We start from the raw sequence: 21,506 nt of genomic DNA on the forward strand, positions 1-21,506 counted from the left end.
TGTCCCGTGTCCGTGCTTCATCGATGAGGATAAAGAAAATGTGCAGTAACCTGACGTTCAACTTCATCAGCAGTCATAGCTCCACCAGCTCTAGCAAGATGACCAAGAACCCTACTAGCATGAACCAAAATCTCCGGATCACGCTTCGCCTCAAAAACAGTCCGCATATAACTCGAGAATCTAGAAACCTTGGAACCATTTTCACCAAGCGCCACATCAATTAACTCATCAATTGCCCTAAGAGCTCCTAGATTCTCAGCAACATCGCTACTCTCCAAATGACTCGATATCTTATCATACAATTGATCCATAAATCGCGAAAAAGCTTCACCACTTAGGTCACGTGCTTCTTCTTCTAGATGCTTCTTAAAAGCTAAAGAAGCTCCTTCCTATAAAAGTGAAATTAATTCCAATTAAATGATCAGCTAATGTTCAATTCCAATTAAATAATCAGCTTATTTTCAATCAAATTGCGGCAATTAAGTTAAGTGAAAAGGAGTAACGGTGTTACCTTAGGATTTCCGCGAGTGCAGAGATCGGCGAGAATACGATTGAGTGCATCACCGGGTACGACAGAGGGAGGACCGATATAACGGTGGGAGTGGGAGTGGGAGTGGGAGTGAGAGTGCGACTGAGACGTGGTCGCCATTAAACCCTAATTGAACCAGTGTGATGCAATGAATAATTGATTAAGCGACGGAAAGAAGAGAGAAAGGTGATTATGGAATGGAAAAAAGCTGCTCAGGCATCGCGTAACGCCATGCCTGGGAAATGAGAATAGAAAAGCGATTTTCCTAATAAGCTGTTAACTGAGCAGATTTCAGAATAGATGACGATTGCGTGAATTTAACCCGACGGCCCGTACTATCATATGCTCGTACTTTCCCTTTGATGTTTTCCGTTATTTACTAACACTGTTGATAAATCTTTAGCTGGGTTTTGTTATTGCAATCCACAAATATATTGGTAAATTCTGACGCTTGTCCAAGGATTTGGCTGCTCCTTGTAAGAGTTGATAAATCACTAGACAGTGTAGATTTGTGAGTAACGGGCCGTTTTGAATTCCAATTGTATTGAATTGGTTTTTTTTTTTACAGAAAATTTTAGTTATTAGTTATTATACTTAATACTACCTCCGTTTTAAAATGAGTTTCGCTTTAACCAAAAAAATTTGTTTCAAAATGAATGTCGCTTTCAGTTTCCAATGCAATAATAACTTTTTCTTTTCAATTGTATCATCCAATTAATACTCTGCACACTACTTCCAAAGTATTTTTTTTAAAACTAACCAATAGTTAATAAGGATAATTTGGTAAAATAACCATTCTCTTTCTTTTAATCATTGCATTTCTTAATACGTGTGTAAACACCTAAAACGACACTCATTTTGAAACAGAGGAAGTAAGTTTTTTATGATAGACCCTAATATGGACCCCAAAAATAAGGGTCCATCTGTGCAGTTTACCTCCTATAACCGGTTACCCTCCATTTAGTTACAAATTTCTTAAATCAGAAAAGGTCAAAATTATTTAGCTTCCATGGAAATATGAAGGATCAACACGGGGATATAACAACTGAATCCAACTCAATAGATCTATATGCAGAAGAGCTTCCATCCTCATCTTCCTTTTTTAATTTAGCCTAAAACGATTCTTAGTGATGGAAGTTAGAAAAGGTAAAACCTTCTCAGCTTAGCTACCATTGCAAATTTGCAGAAACAACATAATGGGGATAGAGCAACCAAATTCAACCTCAATAGATATAACTATGCAGAAACAACATAATGGGGGTAGAACAACCATCACCAAAGTTAGTTTTTTTTTAGGGATACCATCGCCAGAGCTTTAGTAACAATATCGAACATGAAAAGTGAAAAAGATGTAAAATTGAAGATCTTCAACCATAGACATGAAAAAGTACAATGATCTTCTGCTGTTAATTCTTGTAGACTTAAACGCTGATTTCCACTTATGTTCATGAGAAAAAAAACCAAATCAATGGTATTAAGGCTCTGTATACCCATTCTCATCCACACCATGAATTCTCATTAACAATCAACATTGTTGTTCTCGTGGCTACTTTAGAATGAACCGGATAAGATTGGTATCTAGTAAATTACACAATTTTTTTTATAACAAAAATAATTATTAAATAATTAAAGAATGACTGGTTGTAGTAGGTAAAATACGGGTTCCACTTTGGTGCCATAGTTGTGTGCCATTGGTGCCATCTCCACCACACACACACACATCCCCACACCCATCAACACACATCAACGGCCAGGATTGCACCAATGGCACCAATGGCACCAATGGCACCCAAGCAATGTCATGGAAGTATTTTCCGTAAAATGCAAAGGTTCATCAATGGACCTTTATTTTTGGGGTCCATATTAGGGGCGCCCTAGATTAGGTCTTTCAATCTTTTTTTTACTAAATATATGTTTTATATTAATACATGTTGGTCCGTCAATGAGAACGCGGAAAGTATGCATGACCTAACACATTCTTTTATCTGCTATATATTAAACACTCAACACAGGAGTTTTCGAAATATAAACCAAAAGGACGCTTACCTTCATACAACATGTCTCACCAACTCTCTCGCATCTTTCCTACCCTTGTAAAAATAGCAACCACTTTTTTCAAATTAAGAGCATGGTCATCTCATTCTAGTTGCAAATCATGCACCAAGTTGAGAGTGTGAATGAGGTCTAACGCTACACTTGTATCTAGTATCTACGTTACAATAGGTGAGCTCCACATTGTTTTAGCAAGCATAACCTGGTATTTTCCATCTCGTATAAAAAAACGATGCCTGACAAGAACGATGCATCAACGTTGCATTTATATCGCCATGTCGGTTTTTCCCACCTTATCCATCCAATCAGACTTGCTAATATGTGTCTTTGCACCAACATCGTTGCTGCCTGACAATTATGTGGGATAATCTTGTTCGTTGAATTACAATCCTCAAATAAATGCATGACTTTCTCCAAAATTTGTGCACTAGTCTCTTAAACATTCAGACAAAACTTTGTGTTCTTATGCTCCATATTAACAAAGTCCTTCGGCCAACTTCTTTATCATTAAAGTGTTGCAACGATAAAAAAAATAGCAATTATAATAATGTTTGCATTATTCGTTGTTGCATCAATCATTCAATCTCATACCACAGACTACTAGCTCGTCATACTTATACGGGTAAAGGGCATACAAAAAAAAATATGAACACTATTTACATAACTATCATCACACGCCACCCAATTAAATGGATATGGATACATTTATCATGCAAACACGCACGAGTTGGAAAACAACTACGACATATTCACCTGATAAGATTTTTAAACTTGAAATGGACTTTATGGCGCCATTTGGATGAGATTTTTAAATTGCCATCCGAGAGTTATCTCCTGAATTTATTTATGGCTTAATTGCACTTTTGGCCCCCTATCTTTCCAAAACTTGCGGTTACAGCCCCCTAACTAATTTAAATACAAAACAGCCCCCTAAGTATTGAATCTTTGGCAGTTTTGGCCCCAACGCTGACGTGGCACCCTAAATGAGGTGCCACGTGTCATTTTTTTATTTTTTTTGGCCTTGGGGGGCCAAAACTGCCAAAGATTCAATACTTAGGGGGATGTTTTGTATTTAAATTAGTTAGGGGGCTGTAACCGCAAGTTTTGGAAAGATAGGGGGTCAAAAGTGCAATTAAGCCTTTATTTATTATTATTATTTATTCGAGGGGGGCCTAAAAAAGAACTACTCAGTAGATGATGGGTCAATTGGGTTGCGGAAAAAAACCCAGTAGAAAAACCAAGGACTGTCGCTTTTTCCACCCTATCAATTTCTCTCGCGCGCCTATTTTTGTTTTAACAAAAGAGGAATGATATGACAACCAAATTGTACAACCAACAACTTATTTGCTATTTTTAAATATATTTTGTCCAATTTTGATTTTTGTGCTCCTCACAAAGTTATAGGTTGTTGCATTGGTTGTCCAATTTTAGTTGTACAAATAACATGGTTATTTCCAAAAATGTCCATGAAATTATTGGATTATGTAATCCAAAATGAGTTTTCCCCTGGATGAAAAAAATGAGTTCTTCACCAATTTGAGTTATGCAGCCTAAACACCCTCTAAGTAGGGTGTGTTTTTTTTCTTCTTCGGATTATAAAATTTGAACACCCCGTAAACACCCTTCTTGTGCCGAGAACTCATAGCAAAACAGTTTGAATTATATAACTTGAATTGTATCAGCACTATGACTAAGCATATTTGTAACATGGAACCCAGTTTGAGAACCATATTAATCATTCTAACCTTCGTTCTTGTGTTTTAGGTCATCGTTAGCTATTTTCACCGTGTCCAAATTGAAAATCCGGTTTTCAAGTTAATTTATCAAATCGCTCTGAAGCTTTCCCAAAAAAATCGAGGATCAAGATTTCATCTTTTAGACTCATTTTGCATATTTTTTCTTCATGTTCTCATAAAAATTCGAAAAAACTGCATTAGTTTTATTTTATTTGTACAATTTTTTGGTGGTATTTTTTTGTTGTTTTTAAAAGCAAAGTTCGCAACTGTTGAAATGCGAGAGATTATTATTGCTACTTATATACAAGCTAATTTTGGATTTCTATAATTCAAACAGGTCTGAATTTTGTTTAGATTATTAAATATGAAATCCTATGAAATTTTTTGTAAAAAAAAAAAATAAAAAAAATAGGCACACGCGAGAAATTGACAATGATTGTGCCTAGACCCAAGTTAGTGTAAATAAAAGACGAAATGGCAGGACATGTTTTTGACAGGTGGTGTAATACAGTATAGATGATTATTTCTTGAATTAAATATTTTTTTAATCCTTCTAAATATACGAACCTTTATCTTCAGTACTTCTAAAAAATCCTTCGAATATCAGTCCCTATAAATTTTCGGTTACCAATTGGAACATGAGACATGGGCATTTTGTAACACCCCGTTTTCCCAACGTAAAAATTTCTTAAATAAAAATCAGAGTTTTTCATCACAAAACGGAATGTCACATTTCTTAAAAATCATAAATGGAATAAATTAATATTTATCCTTCAAAATTCAATCAACAATTAATTAATACTTTGCAGCGAAATTATTCATCATCTAAAATAGTCTTTGGCACGAAGGCCTCATCATAAAAGTCTCGTAATAGTCTAAAACATCACATTAGTTCAAATCTAGTAACTTAATCATAAATCTCGTAAAACAATACGTAAGGAATAGAAAACAATAGCAAAGTCTCCATCCCGTTACGTATCAGAGCACCTAAGACACACACTTGTGAGGAGTCCACTCACGACCATGCCTAATCTTGGTTACCTGCAAATTACTCACACGAAGAGCGACATTTTCAAGCAGAAGGGGTGAGATTTCTCAAACAATAATATTAAGCTTATAAATCATAAATTACATTTAACAACTTAAATATCATCACATATCTTAACAATAATCATGTAACATCATAGGATTATCTAACACAACATTATCATAAACATAGCATTATCACAATCAACTTCATAATCAAATTCATAAACAACTTCATATCCAAACTCATAATCAATTTCATATTCGTTCAGCAACATCACTTGATAAATCGACTTAGCACTTGACTCAACAATGCAACTCAACTCGACTATGCAACTCAACTCGACTATGCAACTCTTAATCATCTTAAATCATCTTGATATGCAAATGCATGTGGTACCAATACAGGGCATCAAGCCCTCAACATAATTGAGCGTAAAAAGGCTCCAGGGCATCAAGCCCTCAACGTAATTGAGCAAAAGCTCGAGGGCATCAAGCCCCCAACATAATTGAGCAAAAGCTCCAGGGCATCAAGCTCTCAACTTGAATGAGTATGCAATGGACTCAACATCTTACTACTCGAACTTCTTAAACAACTTATATGATTCCAATAATTTGGACGACTTCTTACGACTTCACAACTTAGACCGACACTTACAACTTTATGACATTAATGGTCAACAACAGCAAACAACAACAAGTGCAGCATATAACAACTCTTATATAACACATCGTCATTTAATAACATCACTGTATAATCATCTTCAATTATCACATCAATTTTACAATCATTGCATTGCATAATTCATAAATTGCACTCAATCAAATAATTAATCACTTACACATAATCAGATAATTTATTTAAAACTTATTATTAAAAACGTCTTTAAAATAGTGGAAATAATTTTCTTTATAACAATTATCTTTATAAAACCACTTTAAAATTAGAAGATATTATTCTTAGCTAATACAATAGAAACTCCTTGATTAACATGTGTGTATATACATACAATATGTAAATCGGTATCTTCCTGAAATCATGCTAACAAATAATTACTCTAGTCTAAAATATAAATAATAAATCAATCAACTTACAAGTAGAACAAGATCTCAGAGAAGGAGGTAATAAGTCAAAGGACATAGGCATATATGTATGCAAGATATTGCACTTGGAATACAGAGTAGGAACTAGTCAAAATTATGTATCCATATATTCAAAGAGTTACGTAATAACAACTAATAATTTGTTTATAATCCTACATCAATAATCATGCATCGTGTGTATAGTATATAAGCTTATAATGATGAATTAGCAATAACTAGCAAATGATGAATATGCCTCCTATATACGGTCCTTTCAACAAGAAAAATAAGTATTCATATACACAGTGCATGGACCTTAATACTAGGGTAGATAGCAGCGAGGGCATAGGTAGGTTTATCATATCGTATAAACAACAAAACCGAAGAACATATTCATGAGGACAACAACCTAAATCGAATAGCATGTATATAACCAATTCATGGTTCATCATCTAAAATAATATATCAACGCCTCATCAAACTAATTGTATTTCATAAAATCCTCCAACTAATAGGGTTAGGTTTTCATCACATAAATCATTCAAATAAATTGCAATTCTTTTCAAAATCAATATACCATGGAAGGGTTAAAGGGTGCGATTACTCACTCAAACCCTAATTCCTCATAATCTCACAACTCATCCTAAAACATGTTAGATGCAATCTAATGATCTACAAACTTAATATTAGTGAAAGATAGTCTCACCCTTACCTTAGAATTACCGATGGCAGCCTTTCTCTCTTGTTCTTCTCTCCTCTTGTTCTCTTCTCTCTAAACCTTGTTTTCTTTTCTCTTCTCTCCTCTTTCTCCAAAAAGCGGTTTAACGTAAAAACTCTTTCTAACCTAAGCTTCCTTATTTATAATACTAAATACTCTTCCTAATCTGATTAGGCCCAATAACTTATTCTTCTTTCTATTCTAACCTCCAATTCTACTTACACTAATAATTCTCATATTCTAATAAATAATAGAATAATGCCACATAATAAAATACTAACAACTCATATATATAAATAAATCACATAAATAGATTCTAACTTAATAAAAATAATTAAATAAAAAGGAGGGCGTTGCACATTTGGGGAAGAAAAAAAAAACAAGAACAAAAATTAGTAATATCTAGAGGGACCAAAAATATCTAATCATTTTTTAATTAGTGAGCAAGTAATATTACACTAGTGTCGATTATTGTACTTTTAAGTTACATAATGTCATAACAACTTACAGTTTTACGGTTATGTAATTATATGTACTACGAGTTGTAAGGGAGGTAAGAACAAATGAAATTAGATCTCTCTCTCTCTCTCTCTCTCTCTCTCTCTCTCTCTCTCTCTCTCCCCCCCCCCCTCCAAAGGTGGATACAGATGAGTCTCTTATTTTTCATCTCATATTTTCCCTCCATATTTCTTCACACTTATCGACGTTGCACTTGTCCCCCATAATAACAAGAAATTGAGTGAATGCATTGCCTAAAACATCTAATCAGTGCAAATTTAGGATTTTATAGTTGTTAGTAATTTTTAGTGTGAATTAATCATTTTGAACCAGTAATGTTTGTTGTGAATTGTACTTGCAAAAGCACAATAAGGGATACTCTGGGTTCAGTATCGTATTCTGGGGTTTTTAGACAGATTATTATATGCCTTGAAATTGCTCTTAAGGTTGCTATCTATAGTCAATAGAGGGTTGGCTAAACTCTCTGTCTTAGGCGTTTTAGTTATGGGGATAAGAGTAATCATCAAGGGATACGGATGACTATTAGGAGTATTATCCTGTTCTAGAATCTGCTCATATGCGGTGCCGCCAAAAGCGCCATCTTTTCTGCTAAGGCCCTCAGGAAGGGCGCTTTCGTTCGTTTGAGCCCTTATGAAGGGTCGTGTGTCCTTTCAACGGGTTTTCCCGATCCACATGAATGTATGATGAAACAGTATGAAGAATGACTTTGGAGATATGGGAAGTTGTGACGTGGATTAAGATTGTTTCGCTGAAGATATGGAGAGATGTAGCGTCCTAGATTGCAAGTCGGGTCGTACAACTAGTACGAACTCATGGGACCACTTATGACTGTTGCTTATGGAGTAAGAATTATGAGTTAGTACCAATGATTGGAGTACGAGGAATATAATGGAATATGCATAGAGTAGGTATGATAAGATAAGGACAACTCATAGGAAAATGACCAATGGGTACAACTTGGAGCAGTTTACCTTATACTCCTTCCGGTCCTATTTATAAGAAAGTTTGACTTGTTTGATTCATTGCATAAATAATGTATTTGGTCTATATTCTAGACAAGATACATTAATTACACAATGAATCCAAGAAGCCAACTTTTTCTTATAAATAGGACAGGAGGGAGTACTATAAAAGCACAACAACGAGTTGGTTCCAAAAGTCCAAAAATTTGATAGTTAATTGGATAGACCAAGCTCCAGCCAGAGTTAGCAATTTTAGAGTTCTCACTCCATCCCAACTTCTCCATAGATGAGCATGAGTGCTAGTTTTTAGATGATTGGAGTTAGATTACTTGACGACGCTTTTAGCTCGCCACTTTCTTTCGAAGATTATAATCTTGTACTGACTATATTCAATCTATTAATTTAGTTTTTCATGTTTTCAATTATGTTTTATTTCATCCTTGTAGTACACGCAAAACGTGAAAAATGCCCTTGTGAAAAAAACACGTTCTACCCCATTAATTTGAGATTTTTCCTATTTTTGTCTTTCAACAGCACAGTCGCATAACATGCATTGACGTGATAGGAAATCTTTACACATAAAATTTTTATGACATGATAATTTAATTTTTTTCCCCTCAATTTTTTTTCTAACTTTTTTTTCTAACATTGATCGCGGGTGTGTAATAAAGAAAAAGGGTGCTGCTAACCGGTGCCCCGGGGGCACCGGATAAGAAACAATAAATAGGCAATAAATAAACAGATTTCACTTGATTTACCTCAATTAAAATGGAAAATAAATCAACTAATTAAAACAGGAAATAGTTGTATTTAATAGTGCAAATTTCTTTTACTTTACAGAGCTAGCCCGCAACGCGCGCGTGCTTCTCAATTCTCATTATTTTCCTTGTGATTTCAATTTCAGGAATATCCCCATTCCCATTGTATTCATGCGGTGCCTTCATTTCTTAATATTTTTCTTTCCTGCAATTTTATTCAAGGCAAATTGTTTTACATGATTTTTTTAATCATTTTTTCTTTCAAATCAATTCACGAAGGCCTATGCATATAGTTAGTAACATATCTAAATAAATTCAAAATAAATTAACAATTCCAAAAAGAGCTGGTACCTGGAAAAAAGAAAGTGGTGTCGTAGGATTTCATAGAAAAAGTGTAAAAGGAGAATTTGTTGAAAGAGTATGTGACGGTAACAAAAAGTGTAAAAAAGAGCTGGTACCTGCAACGGTAACATGAGTATTCAATACAACCATTCCTATTTTAATTAAGTTGACCAGCTTTTCAAATTAATTAAGGTTAATTAAGTGGGACCCATTCATTTTATTGTTCTTTAACCAGTGCTCCGAGGGCACTGGATAGCATTACCCAAAGAAAAAATAGTCCATTTTCTCATGTGGACATAAAGTTCAAAAAGGGGCATGTAGGTTTAACTTTTTTATAATGTATTTCATGCTTGTTTAAACTGTTAAAATAAGTCCTCCCACGTAAAATTAGAATTATCCGATAACAGATTAATTAATTAAAAAAATTAAAATTGCCAAAAACTCAAATATCAAAATAAGGGAAACCTCGGCCTAGAAAACTAATTTTGAGATGATATTTTTTTTTTGCAAAGACCTCTATAAAAATGCATAGAACCTCCACCATAAAATTTTGGAGTTTTTGAACAAGAAATAGATTAATTGTGAGTTTTTAAATCGCAAAAAACCCAAAAAAAACAAAACAACGAAAATATGGACCTAAAAATCAAATTTTGAGATGATATGTTGCAACGACATCTATAAAAACACGTAAAAACTATCTACAAGGTTTCATATCACTCTAAATATGCCTCGATATATTTTGATTTTTCGACTAAAACGGACATAGTCACAACTTCGTTTTTTCTAAGCATATACTCGTGGGTCAAATTTTGTTCCTCAATTTAACCGACATGTTTATAACACCGTAAGAATCTCCTCCATGAAATTTGTAGTTTTTAAACGAGAGACGAATTAACTATGAGTTTATGTTCCCTATTTCTTAAAAAATGTGAAGTTTATGTTATTTTTATTATTGAGTTTTTGCCGCCTTAAAGATTCATAATTAATCTGTTCATGGTTAAAAATTTCTAATTTTATGTGGGAAGCTTTATTTTAACGTCTTAAACATGCCTGCAAAAATCATGAAAATTTTCGATGTCTAACCCACTTTAAGGTCTACAAAAAGAAATAATGGTCAATTTTTTTCTTTATTTCAGATCATCAATTAATGTTAAAAAAAAACAAAGTAGGCAAAAAATTAGTTTGTGAAGAATTTTTTTATTTATGCAAAAAAATAGTGAATTTGTCAAAAAAAAAATCAGCGTCTCTTATATGACTCGGCAAATAGAGGACAAAAATAGGAAGAATACAAAATTACAGGGACGTTTTTCTCGTATATACTGTATAGACGATTCAAACAATTAACCCTATAATATATACCGTTATATAAAGGCAACTTGTAATTTAACTAACTGTTAACTAAATTTTTGTTGAACCTTTTTTTTTCTCACACAAATTTATCCTTTTTTATTATTTCTTGAATTTAAATTCACACCATACTTATAAGAAATTTGGAAACTAAATGCCTATTTTAGGGTTATCTTTCAGACCATTTTGTCCATTTTGGCGGTATTGTTGGTGGTTTGACTGTCGATGAATATTATTTCGCTATCTGTTGCATGTTTTATTTGAAAGGAAAGAAACGAGCGTGTGTTTTAGCCATCAGAGGGACAACCCTAAAAAAAAAAAAAATTGGTGGTTGAAATCAAAATATGTCACTTTTGATTATTATTATTATTATTATTTTAACAAGCCAAGATGATATATATATCACCACAAAAAACAATATGCTCCCTAGCACAAGGTGTGCAAAGTGGGGCAAAATTATGTTACATCACGGAACCGAAAGAGGAAAACAGAAAAATTCAATCAAGACCCAAGCAATCAAGGTTGTTTCAACCACATAAAATGACCAAAAAGAAAATTAACATTTTGAGCTTTCAGCAACCAATAGATAGAAACTTTCACTTTATCAATCAGCTTCATAATAGGTTTAGCTTTATTGTTAAAGAGTCTATTATTCCTTCCTGCCCACAACACTGAAACACAACAAAGTCATATTAGCTGCAAAAATTATCGTCGTTGTTTTGAACCTTCTGTAGAATAAGCAAATTAGGGGTGTCAATGAGTATCCATGGGTACGGGCAGTATGATATCCGTTCCTGCCCCGTTGGATAAATATGGTACCGGTGCCCGTCCCCGTATTTGTGCGGGTATCTCTATACGAGTAATCCACGGGTATTTAGATACCCATGGATATACGCGGGTACCGATGGATTTTTTATTTTTACTTTTTACAAAGAAAATTACTTTTTTAATTACTTACAAACTTCAACTTTTAAAGATCCACACGTAACATATTCCATTCAAATTTCATAATCTATACCATAATCCAACCAAAATCACGATTTAATCATAATACTAAGCAAATTCATCATACCATAATGCATATTCCCTCCGGTCACATTTATAAGCAAATAATGATTTTTTAGGTACATTGAATAATTAATGTATCCAGTCACATTTATAGGTTAGATACATTAATTATTCAATGTACCTAAAAAGTTGTTTTTTGCTTATAAATGTGACCGGAGGAAGTATGATTCTTACATAATATATACAAATTCTTGAAGTAAAATAAAAGGATAAAAACATCCAACATCCAAAAAGCATAAAAACCTCCAAATAAAAACTAGAAAAGACTAAAATCCAAATAAACATCGCAAAATTCATATGCATTCCAAGCTATTTTATATATACATATGAATATTTTAGTAATTTACTTAATTTATTAACGGGTACGGATACCCACGGGCACAGGTATCATCGAATCTGTGTCCGTGTCCATAAAGTAACGGGTAGTGAAATACCCATTTATTATACCCACGGGTATCTGTTTAGCTACCTGCCCCGTGCCCATGACGGATTTATCCACGGATACCTGCGGACACATATTTTTTTGCCACCCCTAAAGCAAAGTGAAATGATTGTTAATGTGATAAGGATTTGCGGAAGAAACACCAATCCAATCCCTAACGAGTTGCCAAAGAGTTCCAAAGATGAGGCAATGGAGAAGAATATGATCTGCTCATTCATTAAAACCGCAACCAACAACACATAACTGAGAGTCGTCTGCAATAATGTCATGTCTAGCCAAGTTATCCTTTGTAGACTACCTGTTACTTTTGATTTTGATTATCATAATTGGAGGCTCAATTATCTTCATTGTTTGTTTGTTATTTATTACTTCGTTTATTCCTTCATTTGTTTTTTTGTCCTTTCTTAACTTTATAACGAAACTCTGACAAAACAAAAGGCTTAAATATGCCTCTAGTCCCTGCACTTTCATCAGATTTTGGCATTGGTCCTTGCACTTTTTTTTTGTTTGGAATTGGTCCCTACACTTTGTAAAAATATTGGTATTGGTCCCTCTGTTAATTTTCTGTTAAAAAAAAATCACGAAACTATTGGTATTGGTCCCTGCACTTTGTAAAAATATTGGTGTTGGTCCATGCACTTTGCAAAAATATTGGTATTGGTGCCACGTGGCGTGAAATGATTGGGCCACGTGGCACTCCGTTAGTTTTGTGTTTTTTTTAACAGAAAGTTAACAGAGGGACCAATACCAATATTTTTACAAAGTGCAGGGACCAATGCCAAACAAAAAAAAATGGAGGGACCAATGCCAAAATCTGATGAAAGTGTAGTGACCAATGACACATTTAAACCAAAAAAAAACTTTATAATGAAGGTTTAAATGTGCAATTGGTCCGTGCACTTTCAACAGATTTTGGCTTTGGTCCCTGCACTTTTTTTTTGTTTGGCATTGGTCCCTGCACTTTGTAAAAATATTGGCATTGGTCCCTGTACTTTTTTTTGTTTGGCATTGGTCGCTGCACTTTGTAAAAATATTGGTATTGGTCCCTGCACTTTGGAAAAATATTGGTATTGGTCCCAATCATTTCATGCCACGTAGCACCAATACCAATATTTTTTCAAAGTGCAGGGACCAATACCAATATTTTTACAAAGTGCAGGGACCAATGCCAATACTTTTACAAAGTGCAGGGACCAATGCCAAACAAAAAAAAGTGCAGGGACCAATGCCAAAATCTGTTAAAAGTGCAGGGACCAATTACACATTTAAACCAAAATATTAATAGTCAAATTTAAATAAACATATATTTGTATATAGAGGGGATACATATATTCTTAGAATGCCTTTTTTCTTTCATTTTTATTCTTCATTTAACCTGTTTTATTTTTTTTATAATATTACTATTTAAAATTAGTAATAATTTTTTTTAAATCCATTAGACTATGCCAACATTTCCAAAAGGCTTAAATATGAAAATAGTCCCTGCAAATATCTGACATTTTGGTTTTAGTCCCTGTAAAAATATTTTTTTGGTTTTAGTCCCTGCAAATATAAAAAATTTGGTTTTGGTCCTTGGTATTTTGTTTTAGTACTTGTAAAATTGATTCATATTGGATTTGGTCCTTGTAATATGTAAAATATTTGATTTTAGTCCCTCAAAATGAGGACTAAAATGAATATTATAGGGACCAATTTCAATATGAAATGTTTTTACAAGGATTAAAACAAAATACCAAGGACCATAACCAAATATTCTATATTTGCAGGACTAAAACCAAAAAAATATTTTTATAGAGACTAAAACCAAAACGCTATATATTTGCAGGGACGATTTCCATATTTGAGCCTTTCCAAAATTATATGCGGGATTAGAGATTCATATTTCTTGACTATTGCAAAGAAAATAAAAAAAGAAGAAGAATGAGAGTTGAGAAAAAGATTCGATGTGATGTGAGGACCGCAGACGCAAGATGGATATGAAAGCTGTGTTGATGTAAAATGGGTCCATTCCATTCCCAGATAACAACAACAGCTGATGTCGATGAGGCAGATGATGATGCCAGCTAATCTATATATGAGAGTTAGATGGATCCCCCGACCTTATGCGTTTGTAATTGTTTGTGACCAATGGTGACAGCGTACGTGCACAATTTTAATCCAATCTAACACTACAATATACGACAAACAAACTTCTCCAATGACTTCTTGCTGGCTTTGGCTCTTTCTTTTATTTTACTATTACGTACGTGCAATCTCTGCAGCATCCAGCTCATATCTCTTATGCTTCCACCTTTTTTTTCATGCATTTCCATCTCCACTCAACCCCATTACTCCATTATCATATTTCACTTAATCATTGATTATCTATACTTTCTTAAAATAAATAGATGGTTGTAATTGGATCTCAAAATAAATACTACAAAAATATAAAATAACATTTTTTAGTAAAATAAATTTGCGTCTTCAACTTTTTTAGGAGTGAAGAGAATCTATGCTCATCACACCCTCCTTAATTCATTTTATATACCTCTTTCGGCCTTGGTTTTGTCGTTTTTCCTTACTTCTTTTGATAATACTCCCTTCGTCCCCTAATCACCTATTTGACTTTATTTTTGTCCCTAAATCTAAACCCCTTTTCAAATTACTAGATGCATTTATTATTATTTTCCTAAACATACCCCTAATTAATACTACTAACTTGTTTTGAAATTTAAAAAGTCAAATTTAATACATATACAAACAAAGGACAATATGGTAACATTAACACACAAAACAAACATAATAATTACATTGTCAGCTTTTCTTAAGAAATGTGAAAAAAGTAAAGGGATATTACATTAAGGGACGGAGGGAGTATATTAATATCAACTTCAAGAGGTTAGCATGCCGTATCAACTGTTCTGTTTTCTAAAATTAATTTCACAAATGTTTTATTTATAGATTTCGGGTCTCTTTGAATTAATTTATTTATAAGTTTACAAAAGCAATTTATATAAATAAATAAATTTTTATGTCTTATTCATAAGTTTGTCAACGTAGTTTGTAAAAAAAAAAAAATAGTTCATGAAGATACAACTTTCATCTACGAGAACTTGTAAATTAATATAAAAACTTATTTATTTGTATAAATTCAAAAATAAGTCAATCCAAACGGATTCTAGACTTGTTATTAACATGTCTTACACTTACATCACTATAATACTTAATGTTTTTTTTACACAGTTTATCTTCCAAATAAACAACTTACCTTCAAACCATAAAAACACATTATACGACATCACGTTTCCTATCTATAATCTATAACATACACAAAGGAAATATACGAGTTTGACTTGACTTTCTCATTACCTATTGTAGCCTTCATTTAAACTATTATATCCGTTAATGACATTTTTTTAAAATTTTAATTAAAAATTAAATCTCATTAAAATAAGAAATATACCGTTACAATAGGAACAATATTATCTATACTATATATGAAGGGATATAGATTTTGGATTGACACTTTATTATTCAAATTATATTCTTAAACAAAATTTCATATATTAATGTTATATTGTTGGTGTTATTAAAAATATAAGAATTTTTTAAATAAAAAAAAGAATTTATACAGTTTGAAGTTTGGTCGGAAGGTAATTAAAGTTTGACCAAAATTTATTCTACTCAAAAATCAAACTTAAATTTTCCTGAACAATTCGTCTTGATTAGTGGAGCTCATTAAGCATATAAATCCAATTGACTGAATGTCCAATTGACTGAATGTAAGTTTTAGTGGTTTGGTTAACCACAAAATATTTTTCTAAATTCATATATATATAGTTCACTTGGTCTATAAAAAATAAGAAAGAAATTTCCATAACGTTTCATAAATATTAATAATTTTTTAATTAACGCATTAACAATATTTTCTGGCACGGGCAGCCTGTTAGACGCTAGCTCCCAAACTTTTATTGAAATTCCACTTTGTATGTATGATTTGTTATGTAATGAAATGAGATGAATTTCTTCCCTTAAAAAAAACAATATTTTCTGTAAAAAAACATATAAACGATACACTCTCCCTATACGTTTGTACCAAAAAAAACTTTGTATATGTAAGAGTTTAATGATTATATAGACATCAAATAATATTTACCATAATAATCATATTTTTCAAAATATTTACATAAATATCTATAAGATAAGATAATATAGACAACAACAACGACAACACACATATAGATAGATAGATAATATTTTTTTGAGATGTGGAGATTTATAACAATATTATCGATATATATATTAGAGTTCGATGATTATTTATTTAAATGAAATAAAAGTTTAATATTATATAGACATCAAATAATCTTTTGCCATAATAATCGCATACGTTAATTTTTTTCCATAGTTGAATACCATAACAGGAAGGAAGCATTTATTCTGTTAAACTAACAACTTGCGAGCTATGAAGCTCACATACGGATACCGGTACGGGTACGATACGATACGGGTACGCGGATACGCAATTTTTTCAAAATTTAGGATACGATACGGCTAGGATACGTCAACAAAATTTTTATACTAAAACTTATATGTATGTAAAATACTTGAAGAAAATAAACATTGATTAAAAGAACTCAACACAAATTTTATCTAATGTTGATTAACTGAATCATCTATCTCTCGTTACCTTCATTCACAAGAAGTATAATTTTAAGCGGTTCATCGGGAAACAATTCTAGTGATGCATATCTAAAATTGAATCATATATATCTCCACCGAATGTTTATAACATTGACTCACTTTTTTACTCTTCATCTTTTTCTAGGATACATATCTGTGAAGTATCTTATAAGTATCCTTGTGTATCTGCGGAGTATCGTATAAGTATCCGTTAAAATATTTTTTTTAAAATTTAAATAATTAATTTGGATACTTCGTGGGTACGTATCCGCGAGTATCCGTGGAGTATCGGTATCTGATACGTATCCGGTACGGGTACGTCTCCGTTTTGGAGTATCCGGGCTTCATAGCTTGCGAGGAATCTTAGTAAAAGTACATGTTTGCTGTCAAGGACCTAACCGATAATAAGTATGCACAGTCAGCGACCTAACAATAAGTTGATGTTTAATGGAAGATTAATTTTGAACAAAAGAGATAATTAGATGACATTTAGGAATTTGTGATTTAGGAATTTGAGATTCAATTTTGGGATATTAATTTTTGGTTTAGGACCAAAGTGACTATTTTCTACTTTCACTTTAGTCTTTGTGACACCTCATATGTCATGTCATCGTAAAACATGTGTCACATTATCACTTAACAAAATTATTTAACGTCAGAGACTAAAATGATAACTATAAGGGAAATGCATAGTCAAGGACTTATTTATATTTAATCCCGAGTCTGAACCTTTGTGACAACGAGGCACATAATTAGAGACTAAAATGACAATTTGCTCAATATAAGTACACTAGTACAATTCATGTAAAAAGATTACGTGGGAGTTTCAAATTTGGACCGGAGTTTCAAATTGCGATATTCTATCTATTTCTTAGAAATTTAGTGTGTGGAGTTTCAACATGGAGAAGTGTAAAAAGATTACCTGGGAGTTTCAAATTTGGACCGGAGTTTCAAATTGCGATATTCTATCTATTTCTTAAAAATTTTAGTGTGTGGAGTTTCAACATGGAGAAGTTACTTATATATAAATATTTACTCCTATTTGAGCTGATATTTTTTGTTTTGTTTTTACTTTTAATTTAAACTATTAGTTTTTTATCCTATTAATAAAGTTGTTGGTAAAAAAAAAATCCTATTAATAAAATTATTTGATAAAAAAATCAGTAAAATCTCCTTAAAATTATGAACTACTTTATAACAATTGGATAAATATTAAACACAACCAAAATAATTAATTTTAATTTTTCGCCAAAAAATTATTTAACTACGACTCATGTCAAAATTGATATACCTTTTTATGAGCAATTAAACCTAGTAGAAAATGGATCCCGTAAGTCAATAAATGGAGAAGTTAAAAAAAAAAAAGAAGATCACAAGCAATAACAATAATTCCTTAAAAAATGATAGTAATAGAAAAAAGAATAAAATAAAAAAGGAAAAAGGGAAATGAATAGGAAAAGGTTGTGATTGAAAAAGAAATATTAAATGTCCCTACCATAATAACGTAATAAAAAAAAAATAGAAAGAAAAAACCATTATACAGCAAGAAACCAAATAATAATTCTCTCTCTCTCTCTCTCAAAAACCAACGAAATACAGGCTGTCACCTCAGTTTCCATACTCAATCCCAACAACATACAAAAACCAACCACACCCCCTTTCTTCACTTTGTCAAACTCATCATTTCCTCTCACTTATTTCAATTTTCATACAACACTCATGGATCCGTGCTCATTCGTACGGATCTTAATCGGAAACCTTGCAATAAAATCACCATCATCATCAAAACCATCCTTCTCCGGCAAAGTTCATCCTTCAAGCTCCACATGCTACTGCGAAATCAAACTCAAAGGCGTTGATTCTCCACCTTGCCACGTCGCAACAGTTCCTCTAGTATCAGAATCAGAAACACACCCTCACTCTCTCGCTGCTACCTTTGATTTCCCTAAATCACAAATCTCTAACGTTAAAAACCCTCTCATCAAAATCTCCGTTTTCAAAACTAACACAAATCCTTCATGCGTTTTCAACACTGCAAAACTCGTAGGTAAAATTTCAATACCTCTTGATCTAACGTTAGTTGAATCACGACCCTGTTCTTTTCACAACGGTTGGACAGCTCTCACTCTCAACAACAACAACGGAAAAAATACTGGTCAATTATTGCATTTAACAGTCCGAGTTGAACCGGACCCAAGATTTATTTTCCGGTTTGACGGTGAACCGGAATGCAGTCCACAGGTTTTCCAAGTCAAGGGAGAAGTAAAACAACCGGTTTTCACATGCAAATTCAGTTTCAGAGACAAAAACCCTTCAAACCCGGTTCAGTTTCCATCAATGGATAGAAAAGGTTGGTCTATTACGATACACGATTTATCCGGTTCACCGGTTGCGTGTGCTTCAATGGTTACACCGTTCGTTCCTTCCCCTGGTTCACAACGGGTCAGTAAATCAAACCCAGGTGCTTGGTTAATTATCAAACCCGATGGTGATGGTACTTGGAAACCATGGGGTCGACTCGAAGCTTGGCGTGAACCCGGTTACTCAAACTCCGTTGGATACCGGTTCGACGTTCTTCCGGCCACCGCTGATCCAGTCACACTCGCCGGTTGCAGTATCAGTTCACAGAATGGTGGTAAATTTACAATTGATGTAGCATCAGGTGTTACTCCCGTTAACACTCCAAACGGAAGCTGGGATTTAGGATCCGGTTCAGGATCAAGACCCGGGTCTGGTTCCGGTCCAGATTTTTCATTGGAGAATCAGTTTTTGTATAGCGGTTTTGTGATGTCCGCGAGATTTGACGGTGAAAAAAAGTGTAGTAAACCGGAGGTGGAAGTTGGTGTGAAGCACGTGACATGCACGGAAGATGCTGCAGCTTTTGTTGCTCTTGCAGCTGCTATGGATTTGAGTATGGATGCGTGCAAATTGTTTTCTCAGAAATTACGAAAAGAGTTGCGGCAGTAAATTCGGGTTTATGTCGTTTTGTGTTGATTCATTTGTCGTTTCGGTTGTTATTCTTCACCGTAAACTTTTGAGGATTTTTTTTTTTTACTGACCTTCTTTTTACTAGGTTATTTGAGTGAAAAATGTACAGATGAGGATTATTTGTCAGATTAGTTTTTGAGTTTTTTTTTTTTTTTTATGGATTAATTAAATATATAAAGTTTTGGTTGAATTTATTTATATTTTGCTTACTGATCAGGTCTTGTATTCTTTATTATTCTTGTTTTGGAGTAGTATTTTTTAATTCATGCTCGTGTGCTGGAAATAATGTGAGATAGAGGCAGAGCATGAGAAGAATCCTATGTTTTTAATAGTGCATGCATCTCTATGTCTAGGGCTGGACAAAAACTTGCAATTCGACCCAAACCGGCCGACCCAATAAGCCCGAAGCGTGTCGGGTCGGGTCACACGGTTAAATCGGACAAATCGGCTCATTTAAAACGGTTTCATGTGGATAGAAGCGGACGGTTTCGGATTGCATTTTTCAATCCAACGGTAACCGCAACCGACCGCATAGGTACTTCAATATTAAAATTTGTAATAGGTAGTAGTAGCTACTTGTCAAGTCCTATCTTCTGCCACATATTTTCTTGTGCCCTCGTTCTTTGTGACAAGTTGATCTGTAGCATTGTACTACCATCATGTGCACTCCTATTTAATATTACTACTTTATAATTATTAACTATAATATTGTAACCATCTCTATTTATTTGTATGTGTTAATTAACTTTTTTTTTTACAAAGTATGTGTTAATTAACTTGAAGACTAAAAATAAAAATAGAGAAAGTTATTGGTGTGTACTGTCAACTGTGTATAGGTGTGTGTTGTGGGGAGATAAAATCATAAGAATGAGAGAGAGAAGGTGGTTGAAATACCCCATTCTCCCTCTATCTTTTCTTCTTCTCACATACCAAACAGTCCTTCTTGCTCACCACAATAAAACACACAAACGCTACAGCTTTCTTTAGATACTTCTCACACTTATTTTCCATCCATTTTGTCTCTCTCATCATGGTGGTGGTCGTGAGTTGATTAGAGTCTGGAGTTCACAAACTGGAACATTTTTGAAGTTGCAATTGCGAGTCTTCCTCAGCATTGTTTGTTCTTCAAGCTCAAGATCTACATCTTTATGATGTTTTTTTATCGTTTTAATTGTGCTTGTATAATTTTAAAAGTGATATATGCGACCAGATCTTTCTTCTAATTTAATTCAAGTGAAAGTTTGATTGTGTTTTTTCTCTTCTATGAATCTGGA

At 33.2% G+C, this 21,506-nt stretch overlaps 2 protein-coding genes across 2 annotated transcripts in view; one reads left to right on the forward strand and one right to left on the reverse strand.

Moving 5' to 3' along the window:
* Window positions 1-879, reverse strand: part of TOR (target of rapamycin) — a 36,219-nt gene extending 35,340 nt beyond the window's left edge. Inside the window, exons 1-2 of the mRNA XM_085712092.1 lie at window positions 512-879; window positions 51-389 (exon numbers count right to left, since the gene is read on the reverse strand). Of these exons, the coding sequence (XP_085568218.1) occupies window positions 51-389; window positions 512-649 (477 nt within the window). The 5' untranslated portion in view covers window positions 650-879. The remainder of the gene's footprint in view (window positions 1-50; window positions 390-511) is intronic.
* Window positions 880-18,914: 18,035 nt separating this feature from the next.
* Window positions 18,915-20,430, forward strand: LOC146918856 (uncharacterized). Its single transcript, XM_085712093.1, has one exon. It carries the CDS (start codon window positions 18,964-18,966, stop codon window positions 20,209-20,211), a length of 1,248 nt encoding a protein of 415 aa, XP_085568219.1. The 5' UTR covers window positions 18,915-18,963; the 3' UTR covers window positions 20,212-20,430.
* Window positions 20,431-21,506: the final 1,076 nt, after the last annotated feature.

Source organism: Medicago sativa, chromosome 5, assembly GCF_051527215.1.
Source record: "Medicago sativa cultivar Bolivia chromosome 5, Bolivia_mono, whole genome shotgun sequence".
Lineage (NCBI taxonomy): Eukaryota > Viridiplantae > Streptophyta > Magnoliopsida > Fabales > Fabaceae > Medicago > Medicago sativa.

What these genes read in the sequence shown, in the direction of transcription:
- LOC146918856 (XM_085712093.1), top strand. Translation starts at nt 18,964, where the DNA reads ATGGATCCGTGCTCATTCGTACGGATCTTAATCGGAAACCTTGCAATA.